The following is a 17,198-nucleotide window of genomic DNA, read 5'->3' as shown; positions in this document are numbered from 1 at the left end:
ATTCTAATTTCTAAAACCGGTCTACCGATTTTAATGGAATTTTCAATCGATTTTATAAAGAAAGGGGTTTATAATACCAGAGGGAAACTTTGTACAAAAGTCGATTACTTGTGTACCTCTGTCCCATTCGTGTTTCTACCGTGAAGCAGCGGGTGTACCATGAAATGAAATTCCGAAATTTCGGACTCAATTTCGTGTTTTTGTTTATACCAAAACCGTCTCAATAAATGGAGTTTAACATTTCGTTCGTCATACATCCTATCATAAAAGTCCAAAGGAACAATATTTTAACATTTTAAATATTTCCAAACATGCATGCATTATGTAATTTTAACATCAAATTTCTGCTTCGTTTGGCTCCGAAATTTCGGAAAACATTTCATGGTAGGCTCTCAGTTGTGTTTGCATGGCTGTGTTTCGGTGTTTCGGCATGGGATATGGAGTAAATTTACAGGGTACAGAGCAATAACACCTGAGTCCTCAGGAATGGCAACGCACGGGGGGTATCATGGGCGGAACAGTATACTCTGTTATGTTCATGGTACTGCTCATGTCTATAGGCGACGGTTACCGCTTTCCATCATGTGTGCCGTCAGCTTGTTTGCCATTCTAAGTTGTATAAAAAAAAAATCTGTTTTATTTCTTTTTATGTTTGTTACCTTATAACTCTGTCAGATATAAACCGATTTGGATAATTTTTTTTTTGTCTGAAAGGATGTTTCTAGAGGTAAGTTTCATAAAAAATTTATAACAATCGATTCAGTTTAGTTTTAAAATAAAAATTAATGTAACTGGTTTCGCCATAATAGAAGTCTTTTTTATATAATTTTTTTTTATCATTTCCTTCTTTATACCGTGTGCTGTCTTCCTCGACAGAGAAGTATCGTAAATAAAACACTAGTGTCACAGTAACTTGCACGACCTCTCGCCCGCACGCTACCCAGTCGAGTGTCGGGGGTGCGGGCGGTTGGCAGTGACCGGCTTTATTCAATACGTCACATCTCTCCTTTTCCAAAACAATTTTTTTTTTTAATTTAACACTTAACAGTCATAATTAGTGCAAGTAAAATTTCAACCTTTTTTCAATACAAGTTTTAAAATTAACACAACAATCATAATTAGTGCAAGTAAAATTTCAACATTTTCCAATACAAGTTTTAAAATTAACACAACAATCATAATTAGTGCAAATAAAATTTCAACATTTTCCAATACAAGTTTTAAAATTAACACAACAATCATAATTAGTGCAAGTAAAATTTCAACATTTTCCAATACAAGTTTTAAAATTAACACAATAATCATAATTAGTGCAAGTAAAATTTCAACCTTTTTCCAATACAAGTTTTTTTTTTTTTTTTTTTTTTTTTTTTTTTTTTTTTTTTTACACAACAATCATAATTAGTGCAAGTAAAATTTCAACCTTTTTTTCAATACAAGTTTTTTTTAAAATTAACACAACAATCATAATTAGTGCAAGTAAAATTTCAACATTTTCCAATACAAGTTTTAAAATTAACACAACAATCATAATTAGTGCAAGTAAAATTTCAACATTTTCCAATACAAGTTTTTAAAATTAACACAACAATCATAATTAGTGCAAGTAAAATTTCAACATTTTCCAATACAAGTTTTTAAAATTAACACAACAATCATAGTTAGTGCAAGTAAAAAATTTAACATTTTCCAATACAAGTTTTAAAATTAACACAACAATCATAGTTAGTGCAAGTAAAATTTCAACATTTTCCAATACAAGTTTTTTAAAATTAACACAACAATCATAGTTAGTGCAAGTAAAATTTCAACATTTTCCAATACAAGTTTTAAAATTAACACAACAATCTTAATTAGTGCAAGTAAAGTTTCACTATTAGGTATGGCCTTACAAAATGTCGATATAAAAATATAGGTATAGCCTTAAAATAAACTTAATTATAGTCCTTAAGAATATATAACCTTAAAAGGAGACTTGCTACTGCAATTAATAGTTTAAAATAAAAATAACTATTTGGCTATTTCTATTTGGTTATCCTCTTTTCCTCCCTTTTCATTCTCATTGTAAATTTCCCACTGTCCTTCCACCTTTTTTAAATGTACTATATTACGCCTTAATTCTTGACCAGTCTCATCATTTTTTATACTGATATCTCCTGCTTTAACGCCAATGACAGTGTGTGGAGTGGGATTAAAATTTGGTGTTAATTTATTTTCTTTAATCATATTTTTCATGTACACCTTTTCACCTACAGTAATATCATTATGTTTCGCTTTCCTTTTCCTATCTTCTATAATCTTCCCCATTTCTTTCATAGATTTGTCTTTATCGTATACGTCTAGATTGATATGTCTATTTTCCACATCTATAACTGAAGGAATTTTGTCTCTAAACGATCTGCAAAGAAATAATTCTGACGGCGTTTTACCAGTTGTGCTATGTGGTGTACTATTGTACATCATGAGGTAGCGTAGGAGTTCGTCTCTCCAATCAGACTTCTGCGACTGACTTATCTTTAACCGTTTTAGGATGTCACGGTTTTGTCTTTCTACTTCTCCATTCTGCTGCGGCCAATATGGTATCGAATTATGTAGAGTAATACCAAATTCTAAGCAAAAGGACTTGAACTCCTCGCTGGTAAACTGTCTTCCATTGTCTGATGTTATACTAACTGGAATACCAAGCCTTGAAAATATTTCTTTTAAGATGCCGATTGTTTCTAGGGACGTCACAGATTTCATGATTTTGATTTCCTTATAACGGCTGTAATAATCTACCACTACGAACAAGTAATGCCCACTTGGTAGCGGACCCAGAAAGTCGACAGCTATATCTGTCCAAGGATGTGATGGTAATTCTCGTCTTTTCATTGGCACAGGAAAACTAGGTCCTGAGACTAAGATGCAGCTCTTGCAACTTTTAACCGTATTTTCAGCATCTTTGTCAATCTTTGGCCACCATACCTTAGTACGTAATCTATTTTTCATAGCGACTATACCAGGATGACCCTCATGAGCTGATGCGAGCACTGGTTTACGTAACTCAAATGGAATTACAATTTTGTTGCCTCGCAGTAGAATGTCGTCATGTACCCAAAGTTCATGCTCAAACAGTTTATAATGATTAACTTCCGGGTCCCAGTTTTTCCCAGCGAGACCCATCTTTACTAATTGTATATAATTGTCTTTTTGCGATGCCTTTATTATGTCTTCCATAGATATAGCTAGTGGTCTTGCTAGATGTACGATTTGGTTGACATGATATTCGTCATCAAAAGGATTTAAATTCTGGGTGCGACAAAGTCTAGAAAGGGAATCTGCGATATTATTCTTACCAGAACGATAGACCACTTTGAAATTGTACGCTTGTAATCGTAATACCCAACGCTCAATTCGTGCGCAGGGTTTAGATCGTGGTCCAAATATGATTTCAAGAGGCTTATGGTCTGTAACTAATTCGAATTCTTTTAATCCATATAGGTACATGCAAAAATGCTCAATAGCCCAGACCAAAGCTAAAGCCTCCTTTTCGGTTTGGCAATATCGCTTCTCGACACTAGTTAAACTTTTATGGCCGTAAGCGATTATGCGTGGCCCACGTATATCATACTGAATCAAAACTGCTCCCAATCCTACTGGACTAGCATCTGCAATTACTTGTGTTTTATCATGGGGATCATAAAAACCTAATGTGTGTAAATTAGTTAATATTTGTTTTAAAGTTGCAAATGCATAAATTTGCTTTTCTTTCCAGAACTCAGTAATATCAGCATGTTTAGAAAGCTTATACCTTAAAATCTCGCGTATTGGTTCAGTGATTGTGGCTAAATTTGGAATCCATTTTCCGATATAGTTTACAAGTCCTAAAAAACTTTGAACTTCTTCAACAGATTTTGGCTCTCTAAATGATTCTATAGTTTTAACGTATTTATCTAGAGGCTTAATACCCCCTGGGGTTAGCTCATGCCCTAGAAATTCTATCTTTGATTGTTTAAAAATACATTTCTCTTTATTGAGTAACACATTATTGTGTTCCAAAATGTGTAAGACATGTTTTAGTCTGGCATTGTGTTCTTTTTCGTTGCTTCCAAACACGATGATATCGTCAATAAAATTTATAACGCCTGCACAAGAAAGAAGCATTCTTTCCATGATTTTCTGAAAATGTTCAGGTGCGCACGAAATCCCAAACATTAAACGTTTATAACGAAATAACCCCTTACTCGTTATAAATGTAGTTATGTCCCGACATTTTCCACTGATCTCAACTTGATGAAAAGCGTCCTTGATATCAAGTTTAGAGAAGATGCGAGCTTTTCCTAATTTAGGCAAAAGCTGTGTCATAGTAGGTAAAGGATGGTTCTCTCTCATGATGGCTTTATTTGCACATCTCATGTCAATACAAAGCCGTACGTCTCCATCGCTCTTCAGAATAGGTACGAGAGGAGAGACCCAATTTGCGGCTTTGTATACAGGTTCAATTATATCTTTTTTTACCAATTCGTCAATTTTCTTATTAATTTTATTTTCCAGTGGAATAGGTACCCTTCTATAAGGTTGACAAATAGGGGTTATTGATTTATCTATAGCGATATCTAATTGAACGTCTTTAAATTTTGGAAAAGTATCTGAATTTAATAAATTAATACTTATCCCTAATTTTAATATATTAAGACTCATAGCCGTCTCTTTGCCTAACAAGTTACGAGTACCATTATTTATAACATAAAATTTTGCTGTTCCCTTCTCAGGTCCAACTGTAACTGACGCTTCAAATGATCCTAATACATCAAGTGGATCTTTAGAGCCGTACGCCATAAAAGTTTGGTCTGAACCTTTTTCTTGATTGAATATTTCAACTGCATTTAATTTCAAGTATGCCCAGGTTTTGTCGTCTATTATGTTACTTTTGCTACCTGAATCAATAAGCATGTTTACACTAACACCACCGATTTGACAAGTTATTTCTGCATCATCATCTATATGGAATATATAGTTTATATTTGGTGATACTGTAGTTTCAGGAGATTTGGATGATTGCTTAGATTCTCCATTTAATATTTGTTTATTTGATAGATTAATCGATTTATATTTTTTTATGTTTTGCCGTTTAACTGGCATTTGCACACCTAAGCGCTTATTTCGCCTAGTGCGACATTGGTTCTTAAAATGGCCTATAAATCCACATTTTTGGCAGGAGCTATTTCTAGCAACACATTGTATATCGTCACTATCATGATATGTACTCCCGCATCTAGTACACCGTATACTTTTATCAGTTGGTTTTGTTCTAATTTTGTTTACAAGGTTGGGTTTTCCTTGGTATTCTTTTAACTGCCTTTCGACAGTCTCTATCGAGTTTGCTTCCACAATGATTTTTTCTATTGTAGTCGAATCGCCTTGCAGCAGAATCTTTTTCCTGAGCTCTGACGAACTACATTTTTCTACAATTTGATCGATGAGATCATCTTCCTTACGAGCAAAATTGCATTTCGAGCTTTGATTCCGTAGCCTAATCAGGAATTTATCGAATTTTTCTTCAGATTCTTGTTTCATTAGTCTGAATAGATGCCTTTCATAAACATAACTCTGTTTAGGTGAGAAATACTCATCTAATTTTTCTATAGCTATTTTAAAAACATCACTTGAATCGGTAATATCTACGTGTGCTCCCGGTAAGTTATAATATACATCTTGTAAAGCAAATCCACCCGTATGTAGAAGTATTGCCCTCTTTTTCAACGAGTCTTCAGTTCCCGTAGCTAACAAATAAATATCTAGAGCCCGTTTCCACCGTTCCCATCTAAGGCCTAGTGAACTAGGATCGCCTTCGCAATCAAAATTTTCTATAGATGACAATTGAGACGTCATGTTTGATCTGCAAGAAAGGACAAAAACTTACAGTTTTTTTTTTTTTTTTTTTTGTTGCTATCAATATTATTGTAAGTTTAAAATTAATGAATATTATCCTAATAATACGTCTAACTATCCTATAGTACATTGACATAGATTCATAGATTTATACTTTCTATTCATTATGGAAGCAACCTCTAGTATTAAAACGATTAATTTCATAAACTTGTATCTACCTAGATATTAGTTTATGTGAAATTGTGGTTTGATGAGTCTTGCTCATTCGTATCGTACGGTGTACTTCATCTGTCATAATAATCATTCTGACTTGGCTAAATATGCAGGTACATTTTGTTGTATATATAGTTAGCGTCCGCTAATAATACCCAACTCGTATCGCCATAGTCCTACTATTTTGATTTATTATACCATAATGTAAATATAAACAAAGAGCTTGCGTTACGGTATGCGTGGATATCAACAAACTCTAACCACAACTACAACACTGAAACTTTGTTTAGGCACATTTAGCAAGATTGTTTTTTGCGACTATGGTACTTGAACCCATTAATATCAGTCAAAACGGGACAAAAATCAAGACCCACGCTCGCCCGACTCGAACACATTGATATCGGCCAAAACGGGGCAAAAATCACAATCCACACTGCGCCGCAACAACTGTTTATATATACATATGTATGCATTTTACATTTTTACGCCATATTACGCAGCAATGCTTTTGTCTCCTCTCATAATAAATAATACTATAGAAATTTCTATATAACATTTTATCATAACTATAATAAAATAATGAAATTTCTTAATTATTTTCTTTACTTTAAATTATAGAAATATCTTTCCTTTATTTATTTACTTATTTTTTTTTTTTTTTTTTTTTTTTTAAGTATTTACATTTTGACTGATAAGAACAGGGAATTTTGTAGTCACAAGGGGTAATGAAATATCTTTGTACTCACGTTTTCTCCTCGTCGCCAAAATTGTGCTGTCTTCCTCGACAGAGAAGTATCGTAAATAAAACACTAGTGTCACAGTAACTTGCACGACCTCTCGCCCGCACGCTACCCAGTCGAGTGTCGGGGGTGCGGGCGGTTGGCAGTGACCGGCTTTATTCAATACGTCACATACCGTATACTATGATTATGTCAAATTTTATAACGATATGTCGAGCCGTTCGGATGCTAAATGATAACAAACAAACCCACTTTCTCATTTGTAATATTACTTTGTAAGGATGTGAAAGTCACTCTGATAGTTTGATTGTTGCTTGCTGACATCATAGATACATGTAAGCGCGGGACGACGCCAGAGAGAAGAGAGAGACGTGTCATAGACAAACAAGGTAATAAACAATTGCACATCTGACAATAGACTCGTTTACATAGACAATAGAATTTTTCTGATGGTTGAAAATGGAATGGCAACCTCGTATTACAACTTTGACGAAGACACGAACTTTAGCAGAGAAATGTATTGTACAGCGAACAAGCAAGAGAGAATAAACATTGTTAGGAAATACAAGATCGGAATCATGAAAGAAAACGTTCTAAAATTGAATCCGTATTAAAAAGTATGTAATAAAATGTAAGAATATTATTTTAAATAAATATGGAAAAAATTAACTAAAATGATGCAAACTGGCTGATACAAACTTTTTAAGTTAGGGGGAAAGGGATTGTTAGTAATGGAGACTGAGAATCCCATTGCTAGCAATATACACAATCAGGTCGTCCTCCTTGCGGTTCTCCCTGGAAACTATCATGATTAATTCCTGATGAATTCATCATGATGGGCTAACTGGCCTGTTTTCATTCTCATCTATCACCCTTCAGTGGTGCTCCGCCAGCGTATCCCGTTAGCGCAGGCGGGGTTACCATACCATTTTCACCCATCAAAAAAAAAACTTCTCAAGTTTGCATCAGCCAGTCGCCAACACCTCGCTTGCACTATTGTGATACGCTGGTGAACACTAATGAGAGAGGATAGGAGAGGACGAATTTGGTCAGTTGGTTGTGATGACCGAAGGGAGATTTTGTACAAAAATCGTTTGCTTGGGTACCTCTGTCGCATTCGTGTTTCAATCGTGAAGCAGTTGTGTTTGCATGGCTGTGTTTCGGTTTGAAGGGTGGGATATGGAAGTGAATTTACAGGGTACAGAGGAATAACACCTTAGTTTTCAGGAATAGCAACGCATGGGGGGTATTATGGGCGAAATAGTATACTATGTTATGTCTATGGCAGTGGTCCTCTTAAAACGTCTCCAAAGCCTAACTACGTTTGCCAATCCGAATATCCGAATTTTTTGTAATGTGGTCAATAAAGCATAAATAAATGAAATAAATAAAATAAATATATCGTCACAGTCGTAGAATACTGACGGATCTTTATATGTAATCTTTGTCAGATCCGTCAGTATTCTACGACTATGACGATATGATTATGCAAAACAAAGTCTCGGACAAATCGAGTTTTTAATATTAGCAAACCGTATTCAGGCCTAGACGTAGACGAGTTAGACAGTCGATAGAAAGTTGTTATGCAAATACAGTCTGTGCTCTTCAACAACCACTGATAACTATATCCAGTGTAGCGTAATTAATTTAAACTAATTTTTAGCAAATTAATTAATTCATCTCTATAAATGACACAAGTAATTTTGATTTATTAGATAAACACTTCGTACATTGTGCCTTTCTGTGGAAAAGTACATCTTCTCTACAGAAAGGTATTATACTAAAGTTAATTTGAAAAAATAATCTTTAAAAAAAAAAAACTGAAACGACTTCAAAAAAAAGAAACTAAAATCAAGAAACGAAAAACGAGTTGATATTAGACTTTTAATTTAAAGGACAAAATCTGTTTGAAGTCGGAACAATGAAATTTCTATGGTACTTATTTTTTTTTTAATGGATGATAATTCAAATTCAAATTCAAATTCAAAAATCATTTATTCATGTAGTAATGGAATGGTAACCCCACCCGCGCTATCGGTATACACCGGCGGGGCATCAGTGTAGGATGATAGGTGAGGATGAAGTAGGTCAGTTAGCCCATCGTGACGAATTCAACAAGAATTGTTCACGATGGTTTCCAGGGGGAACCACGTGGAGGTCGACCTAATAAGGAATATTGCTAGCAATGGAGCTGTCAAACTCCATTACTAACAATCCCTTTCCCCCCTATGGTACTTATTATAAAATATATCTATTCAATTAAAAAAAAAAGAATGTATCTAATTGGTTTATAAATGATGGAGTTATAAGATTACAATAATTAGGGGAACCGTGTAGAGGTCGACCTGATTGGGTATTTTAAATAAATATAGAACCTGTCATTTGTTCTATGTTGTAATAGTTTAGTTTACCATCAAACTGTATGGTAGATTGCCACTTTTAAATTAAAAGAAAAGGTGAATTCTTACAGCCTTCAAGTAGGTACATTCGTTTATCAATTTTCCATTACCTTGCTTGGAAAATAAACCTCGTTATCGCGAATTGCCTGATTGCCTTCGCTAGCAATTGGTAAAGTCGCCGCCAAAAACATACCACGAAATGCTCAAAATTTAAAAAATTAACTTGTCAATAGACAATAAGAATTTGGTGATTATAAATAAAGCAAATTAGTTTTGTTATTTTTTTTCAATGGATGATAATGGAATGGTAAACTTACCTGCGATAACGGTATACGCTGGTGGGACACCAGTGAGGGATGATAGGTGAGAATGGAAAGGCAGGTCAGTTAGCCCATCGTGATGAATACACCTGGAATTCAGCACAATGGTTTCCAAGGAGGTCGACCTGACAGAGTATATTGCTAGTAATGGGACTAGTAGTCCGCATTACTAACAATCCCTTCCCCCCCCCGCCCCCCGGTTTAGTCATGTTGTAGGTATTATTATTATTTTATTACTGAAAGACGGGTTTTCCATGATCTTTAGTGTTCACCCTTTTTTAAAGTTCGCTCCTAATTCCTATCAATGATAGAAATTTTAAGATGTTTTTTGTAGCAATGTTTTTTATCTCCTCATGATATAGAGTGTGTCTTCCAAAGGAGATATATCGTTTATGTATAAATGGGTTACAGCTACACATTCAGTGCTGCGGCGTTTCTTCCTCGTTGTGACAAAATCTGTAAACGCAATCTACCAGAGGGAGACTTTGTACAAAAGTCGTTTGCTTCGTCACCTCTGTCCCATTCGTGTTTCTACGTGATCCAATCGTGTTTGCATGGTTGTGTTTCGGTTTGAAGGGTGAGATATGTCAGTGAATTTACAGGGTACAGAGGAATAACATCGGAGTCCTCAAAAATGGCAACGCATGGGGGGTGTCATGGGTGAAACAGTATACTCTGTTATGTCCATGGTACTGCTCATGTTTATAGGGGATGGTTACCACTTTCCATCAGGTTGGCCGTTAGCTTGTTTGCCATTCTAAGTTGCATAAAATAAAGACGCTTTTTGGGCATAAGCTTAGTTGGGTCATATCTTGTAGGTAGGTTTATTATTGTAATTGTATGTACTAACATCTTGTTTTTTATTCATCTAAATTTAAATATTGTTCAAAAACTATATTTATCTAATCTCACATATTGTTCAAACATCATATATAAGTTTGTATTAGTAAAAAAATATAAAAAAATGTGATTTTTTTACAATTTACAATGGAAAACAAGCTGGATAATTCACTCGAAGGAATGTAGTTTCTTTTAATGGATGAGAATGGAATGCTAACCCCGCCTGCGCTAACGGTATACGCTAGCGGAGCACCTGCACCAGTGAGGAATGATATGTGAGAATGAAAAGGCAAGTCAGTTAGCCATTCGTGATGAACCTGGAATTCAGCACGGTGGTTTCCAGGGGGGGACCACGCGGAGTTCGACCTAACAGGATATATTGGCAACAGTGGGGCTACGGGAGGAAAGGGATTGTTAGTAATGGAGACTGAGAATCCCATTGCTAGCAATATACCCAGCCAGGTCGACTTCCTCGCGGTTCCCACTGGAAACTATCATGGTTAATTCCTGATGAATTCATCATGATGGGCTAACTGGCCTGTTTTCATTCTCATCTATCACCCTTCACTGGTGCCCCGCCAGCGTATCCCGTTAGCGCAGGCGGGGTTACCATACCATTTTCACCCATAAAAAAAACAGTAGGGCTACTAATTCTTAGTACATATCTCTCTCTATATCTCTAGCAATACATTCATAGTGTGCTGATAAGAATTGGCCATTTAATTACCTTTGTTTTTTTTTAGTAAACCGAAAAAAAAACAGAGTTAAACATTTCCGTCCATGTTTGGAATCCGCTTGCTCTCTTATCACCTAAGTGGCGCGACCTTCTGCCTGTCACGCCATCTGTCTGCCCTTATAAAATTCCATAAAGATAATGTGAATTTACATTGAAATTTAATATCACAAGATAGGAAATACTTGGAAATAGGAACCGTAATGTATCCACTTTCAACCGATTTCAAAGAAGGCGGAGTTTAAAATATGTTTTTACTAGTTATGTTCTGCAGATTCGCTAGTATGAATAGAAAAAGTATCTTATTTGTTAAGTTAGTTATATTAACTGTCAGTTATTATTTGTTGTTATTATTATTTCAGCCGTTAACTGCCCACTGCTGGATATAGGCCCATAAGGGGAGTTAAGCCAGTAGTTACTACACTTGACAGACGGATTAAATCGCAGTTAGTTGAACCGCAGAGATGTTTTAAGAGGGACGCTGCTTCCCATCCTTCGCGCTCCTGTAGTCGCCTCTTATAACACTTACGGGAAAGGGGGAAAGGGATTGTTAGTAATGGAGACTGAAAATTCCATTGCTAGCAATATACCCAACCAGGTCGACCTCCTCGCGGTTCCCCCTGGAAACTATCATGGTTAATTCCTGATGAATTCATCACGATGGGCTAACTGGCCTGTTTTCATTCTCATCTATCACCCTTCACTGGTGCTCCGCCAGCGTATCCCGTTAGCGCAGGCGGGGTTACCATTTCGATATCGATATAACCAGAATTGTTAATACCATACTGTATTAACAATTCTTGTTGTACATTACCAATCTATGTCGATGAATGAAACTACCTTTTTTATACAGTACAAAATCCTGTATGTTATTACGCAAAATGTTCAAATAACTTGTAGACAAAGGATTTCAATACTAAATTTAAATATTTTATACTTAGCATGTTTACGGAACATTGTTTTGTTCGACGGTGCATTTAATTTGTTTTAAAATAGGAATAATTTAATAAATAAATTTGAATCAATTAATTAATATTAGGTAATTTTGTCACGACTAAATTGTTGATTTGATTCTTTTTATAATACACAATCTACTTTTTTTTTGTTATACAACTTAGAATGGCAAACAAGCTGACGGCCCACCTGATGGAAAGTGGTAACCGTCGCCTATAGACATGAGCAGTAGCATGGACATAACAGAGTATACTGTTTCGTCCATGTTACCCCGCATGCGTTGCCATTCCTGAGGACTCAGGTGTTATTCCTCTGTACCCTGTAAATTTTACTGTAAATACTACTTGAATAATAGAGTATAAATACGTGGAACACTTGTGAATGATAATATTATCTGTTCTCCTTTAACCAAAGGTCGTCTCTAAGAGATTTCCCTTTTGTACCTCTATGTATATTTTTTTATTTACAATGGGCTTTTTTATAACCATGTAATTTTACACATAGTACATTTAAATAAATACACATAATGTTAACAGAGATTTAAAAGAGTAACTGTTCAGTTTCTCGCGGGCTCTTCCCAACAGATGACAACATTCCGAACTCTGCAGTAGATTAAAAAAGAAAAAACTATTTAAAAGTGTTTGTAAAAAAGTCTATTTTTGAATAAAGATGATTCAAATTTGATTTTGTATTTTCTATGCTACTGTATTTTAAATTAATTTTCTAATTGTCATTACATATTTTTATGTTTTTAGTGCAATAAAGAATTAAATTAATAAATATATGTTAGTCTAATTATATGTTTATATTATATGAATTTATCAAATATTGCTTTATTTATTTCTCTATTCAATAATGCACCGCCTACTTATTTCTCGGTTTGCCCAATGGTTGACTGGTAGAGAACACCGTCCGGTGTTAAGTCCGCCATATATATATAGAATTTTACTGTGCATTAAAGTTTAAATAAAATAAAAATAAATAAATATTAAAAATGCTTATAATTAAGATGAATTAAATAAAAATTACTGTTATTTATTTATTTTGTGGTGGGTGAAGATGATGTCAGATAAGTTAGCTATTGTGACGAATTCACCAATAATTAACTATGATAGTTTCTAGGTTTTTTTTTACAACATGAGGTAAGACAATGAGGGGGTCGACCTGATATACTGCTAGCAACATTGATGTTAGACCTCATAGCAGTCGTTTCTATAGGATATTATACGTAGGTATTTATTTATTTATTCATTAGTACATATATGTGTATATGGCGGACTTGAAGCTAAAAGCATTCTCTCCCAGTCAACCATAGGGAAGTGTCAGAATACTCGAATGCGGTACTAGTAATATATACATACTAAAATTAATATAAACATACAATTTTGAGTCATCAAAAAAATATATTTATTTATTTATTTATTTATTACATCCACTGGGTGAGTCTTACAATTTTCCAATACGCTCACCCAGGAAAGCATGAGTACAACAACATATAAAAAATGGAATATTACACATATATAACAAGAATAATGTAAAAAGACTTAAACAAAAACGTCTGAACACAAATACTCTGTGTAATATATATATATATATATATATATATATATATATATATATATATATATATATACATACCTATTCGTATTACCAAATATATTTATAAATATAAATAAATGTTATTTATATTCGTGGTTGACACATGGTTGACAGCTGTCAATTTTTTGTGAAATCAAATTTCGATCGAGTAAACAGCGATGTAGGTTGGTAGTGTATGTTTAAACAATTTTTTTTTTTATATACAAATCTCCGCCTAACTTATTTATAAGAATTAGCATACTACTTGATACATATTACTATTGATATTGTGAATATTTTATTTATTTATTTCTCTCGCAAAATGACAACGTAATAAAATTTACAACTATATAGGTTACAATTTATGTATGTATTATAAGTAAATAACATTGATGTCAACCCTGCAGGGGCACCGCTTTTTTTACAATACTCAGAGTGGCAGATAAACAAGCTGTTGCTATGTTTGACAGAAAGTGGTAAACGTAGCTTATGTACGCTATATATAATATCAAGGCAATTTTGAATTGATTTTGATATTGTGTTTACAATTGATATTACAAACTAGCGGCCCGTCCCGGCGTCGCACGGGTGGACATTTTTAATATTTCCCTTCAATGCTTTGCTCCTATTGATCGTAGCGTGATGAAAAGTATACTATAACCTGCCCAGGAGTATGAAGAATAATTGTACCAAGTTTCGTTAAAATCCGTCGAGTAGTTTTTGTTTCTATAACAAACATACAGACAGACAGACAAAAATTTTACTGATTGCATTTTTGGCATCAGTATCGATTACTATTCATCGCCTGATAGTTATTTTGGAAATGTATTTCATGTACAGAATTGACCTCTCTACAGATTTATTATAAGTAGGTATAGATGAATCGATTGTTTTATTTTATTTTAGGTAGGTAAATACATATTATGTGATTGATTTTGTGTAGCAAAAAAAAATCGACTCCAAACGTAGCAATACCTACCAGTTATTTTGATTTAAAAATTAAACTACCGATCCGATTCATATATATATATATATATATATATATATATATATATATATATATATATATATATATATATATATATATATATATATATATATATGCCTGGAAGAGATCGCTTTTATCGATAAGGTCGCCCATTGTTTTCTCACTGTGATTATTTCTTGTAATTGTTTATATCTATAATAAGTTTGCTATTGTAATCTTTTGGAGGAAACAATAAAGAGTATCTATCTATCTATCTATATAAAGAATAATTGACCCGACCATAAAACAGTTTGGTGATGTACAATACGAAAAAAGAATGTTATTGTGCCAATTCCTAAGTATATTCTAATCTTTTATATCTTCTTTCCCGTAGGTAGTTGTACATGACAGACGTATAAATAAGTTGCTTACTTTATAAATAAATACATTTTAATTGTTTTTATTATTTTTATTTTCATCTTAATTTATGAATGAACTCTTTAAATATATATATATATATATATATATATATATATATATATATATATATATATATATATATATATATATATTTTATTCAATAGAGACACTATACGAAAATAATATTAAGTATTTATAAAAGAAGTAATAAAATGGCGTCATACACTCGTTGCGTCTCAGACTTAAGGGCTATCACGTTCATTTAAAAGGTCGCAGTTAAATAAAGACAACCTTGCAGCTGCTGATTCTCAGCGCTTAATTTAATTTGAAAACTCGTTACCATCAATATGTGTATTTTATCCTTTTTACGACATGACCGGTTATTTTTTTTTGATGGGTGAAAATGGTATGGTAACCCCGCCTGCGCTAACGGGATACGCTGGCGGAGCACCAGTGAAGGGTGATAGATGAGAATAAAAACAGGTCAGTTAGCCCATCATGATGAATTCATCAGGAATTAACCACGACAGTTTCTAGGGAGAACCGCGAGAAGGTCGACTTGGTTGGGTATATTGCTAGCAATGGGATTCTCAGTCTCCATTACTAACAATCCCTTTCCCCCCGACCGGTTATTTAGGTCCTATGAAGTCCGATGACTATTTTACTTTTTTGTTTACCTTCTTATGTCCTATATACATATATTAATCAATACATATAATAACATCTGAGCATTATCTATTGGCAATTTTGCTGTAGTTTTATTACCAGAGGGAGACTTTGTACAAAAGTCGATTGCTTGGCTACCTCTGTCCCATTCGTGTTTCAACCGTAAAGCAGTTGTATTTGCATGACTGTGTTTCGGTTTGAAGGGTGGGATATGGCGTGAATTTACAGGGTACAGAGGAGTAATACCTGAGTCCTCAGGAATGGCAACGCATAGAGGGTATCATTGACGAAACAGTATACTGTGTTACCACTTTTCATCAGGTGGGCTGTCAGCTTGTTTGCTATTCTAAGTTGTATAAAAAAAAAGGGTACAATAGTATTGTTTAGTTTGTTTATTTAATTTAGTATTGTTTAATTTTGTGTTTCCTTCACTTGTATTTACATTGGTGTAAATTTTACTGGCTGTCAAATTAATATTTAAGTGTGTAATTATGTATTATTCTAGTTGTCTGTTTGCTTTAAATAAATGAATTTATTTAAATAAATAAATAAATGAATAAATACATATAATAAAATCGTAACTGGTCGCTGTCTGTACATGGAAGATATATAAGAAAAACTATTACAAGGAGGCTTTACGAACGCAATAGAACAGATTTTTTTTAAGAATTTTTGTCTCTGTCTGTTTGTCTGTACGTGCATGCTGATCTCAGAAACGGCATAACCGATTTGAATTAGGTTTTTATTAATGCCTTAAGGTTTGCTAATTTTTTTTATACAACTTAGAATGGCAAACGAACTGACGGCCCACCAAATGGAAAGTGGCAACCGTCGCCTACAGACATGAGCAGTAGCAGAGTATACTGTTTCGTCCATGATACCTCCCACGCGTTGCCTTTCCCGAGGACTCGGGTGTTCCTCTGTACCCTGTAAATTCACGCCATATCCCACCATTCAAACCGAAACACAGCCATGCAAACACAACTGCTACACGGTAGAAACACGATTTTACGAGTGTACAGTTTCTTGTACATAATTAACAGTAATTATTGTAATTATGCGTTACCCATTATGTACACGAGTAGATATTTATAACTATCATTGCAATGAAGGTTAACATAATATCATTCTGTTTAAATTGCACGAATTACACGAATTACACGAATTACACGAAAAGTGGACAGTAAACACGAAATTGTATTATTATTATGTACAAATATATTAAATAACCGGACGAAGTTTTTGTAATTGCTAAAGTTGTTTGTTTTTTGTTTTTAATTTTCTTGATACTTGAATGTTACAAACAATCTAGAAAAAACTCTGTGGATAGAATAATTATTGCTAGCAAGTTCATGAGATAGATAGGCTTGTACTTTATTGTACTAGCGCTTTCAGGGGCGACCGCGTGGAGGTCGACCTATACCTACAGGGCATATTAATATCATTCTGACTGCTTGTCCGTGTGATTAACAGTGCCTTTCTTTCGAAATAAAAAAG

The 17,198-nt window shown here is 34.0% G+C and overlaps 3 protein-coding genes across 3 annotated transcripts in view; 1 reads left to right on the top strand and 2 right to left on the bottom strand.

Annotated features, from left to right (window-relative positions):
* Window positions 1-17,198, top strand: part of LOC113519922 (unconventional myosin ID) — a 295,622-nt gene that overhangs the window by 174,407 nt on the left and 104,017 nt on the right. The gene's annotated exons all lie outside the window — the stretch shown is intronic.
* LOC113519946 (high affinity cationic amino acid transporter 1) overlaps window positions 1-17,198 on the bottom strand; it is a 63,067-nt gene that overhangs the window by 32,709 nt on the left and 13,160 nt on the right. The window lies entirely within an intron of this gene.
* Window positions 1,824-6,982, bottom strand: LOC128202327 (uncharacterized protein K02A2.6-like). Its single transcript, XM_052902259.1, has 2 exons — window positions 6,831-6,982; window positions 1,824-5,878 (listed from the first exon to the last, which is right to left on the bottom strand). The coding sequence occupies exon 2, from the start codon at window positions 5,869-5,871 to the stop codon at window positions 2,011-2,013; it is 3,861 nt and encodes a 1,286-aa protein (XP_052758219.1). The 5' UTR covers window positions 5,872-5,878; window positions 6,831-6,982; the 3' UTR covers window positions 1,824-2,010.

The sequence above is a fragment of the Galleria mellonella genome, unplaced genomic scaffold (genome assembly GCF_026898425.1).
Source record: "Galleria mellonella isolate WM207_F2 unplaced genomic scaffold, CSIRO_AGI_GalMel_v1 utg89, whole genome shotgun sequence".
NCBI classification, from domain to species: domain Eukaryota; kingdom Metazoa; phylum Arthropoda; class Insecta; order Lepidoptera; family Pyralidae; genus Galleria; species Galleria mellonella.
The sequence above is the reverse complement of the archived record's forward strand: the minus strand, read 5'-3'. Positions and strand labels throughout refer to the sequence as shown.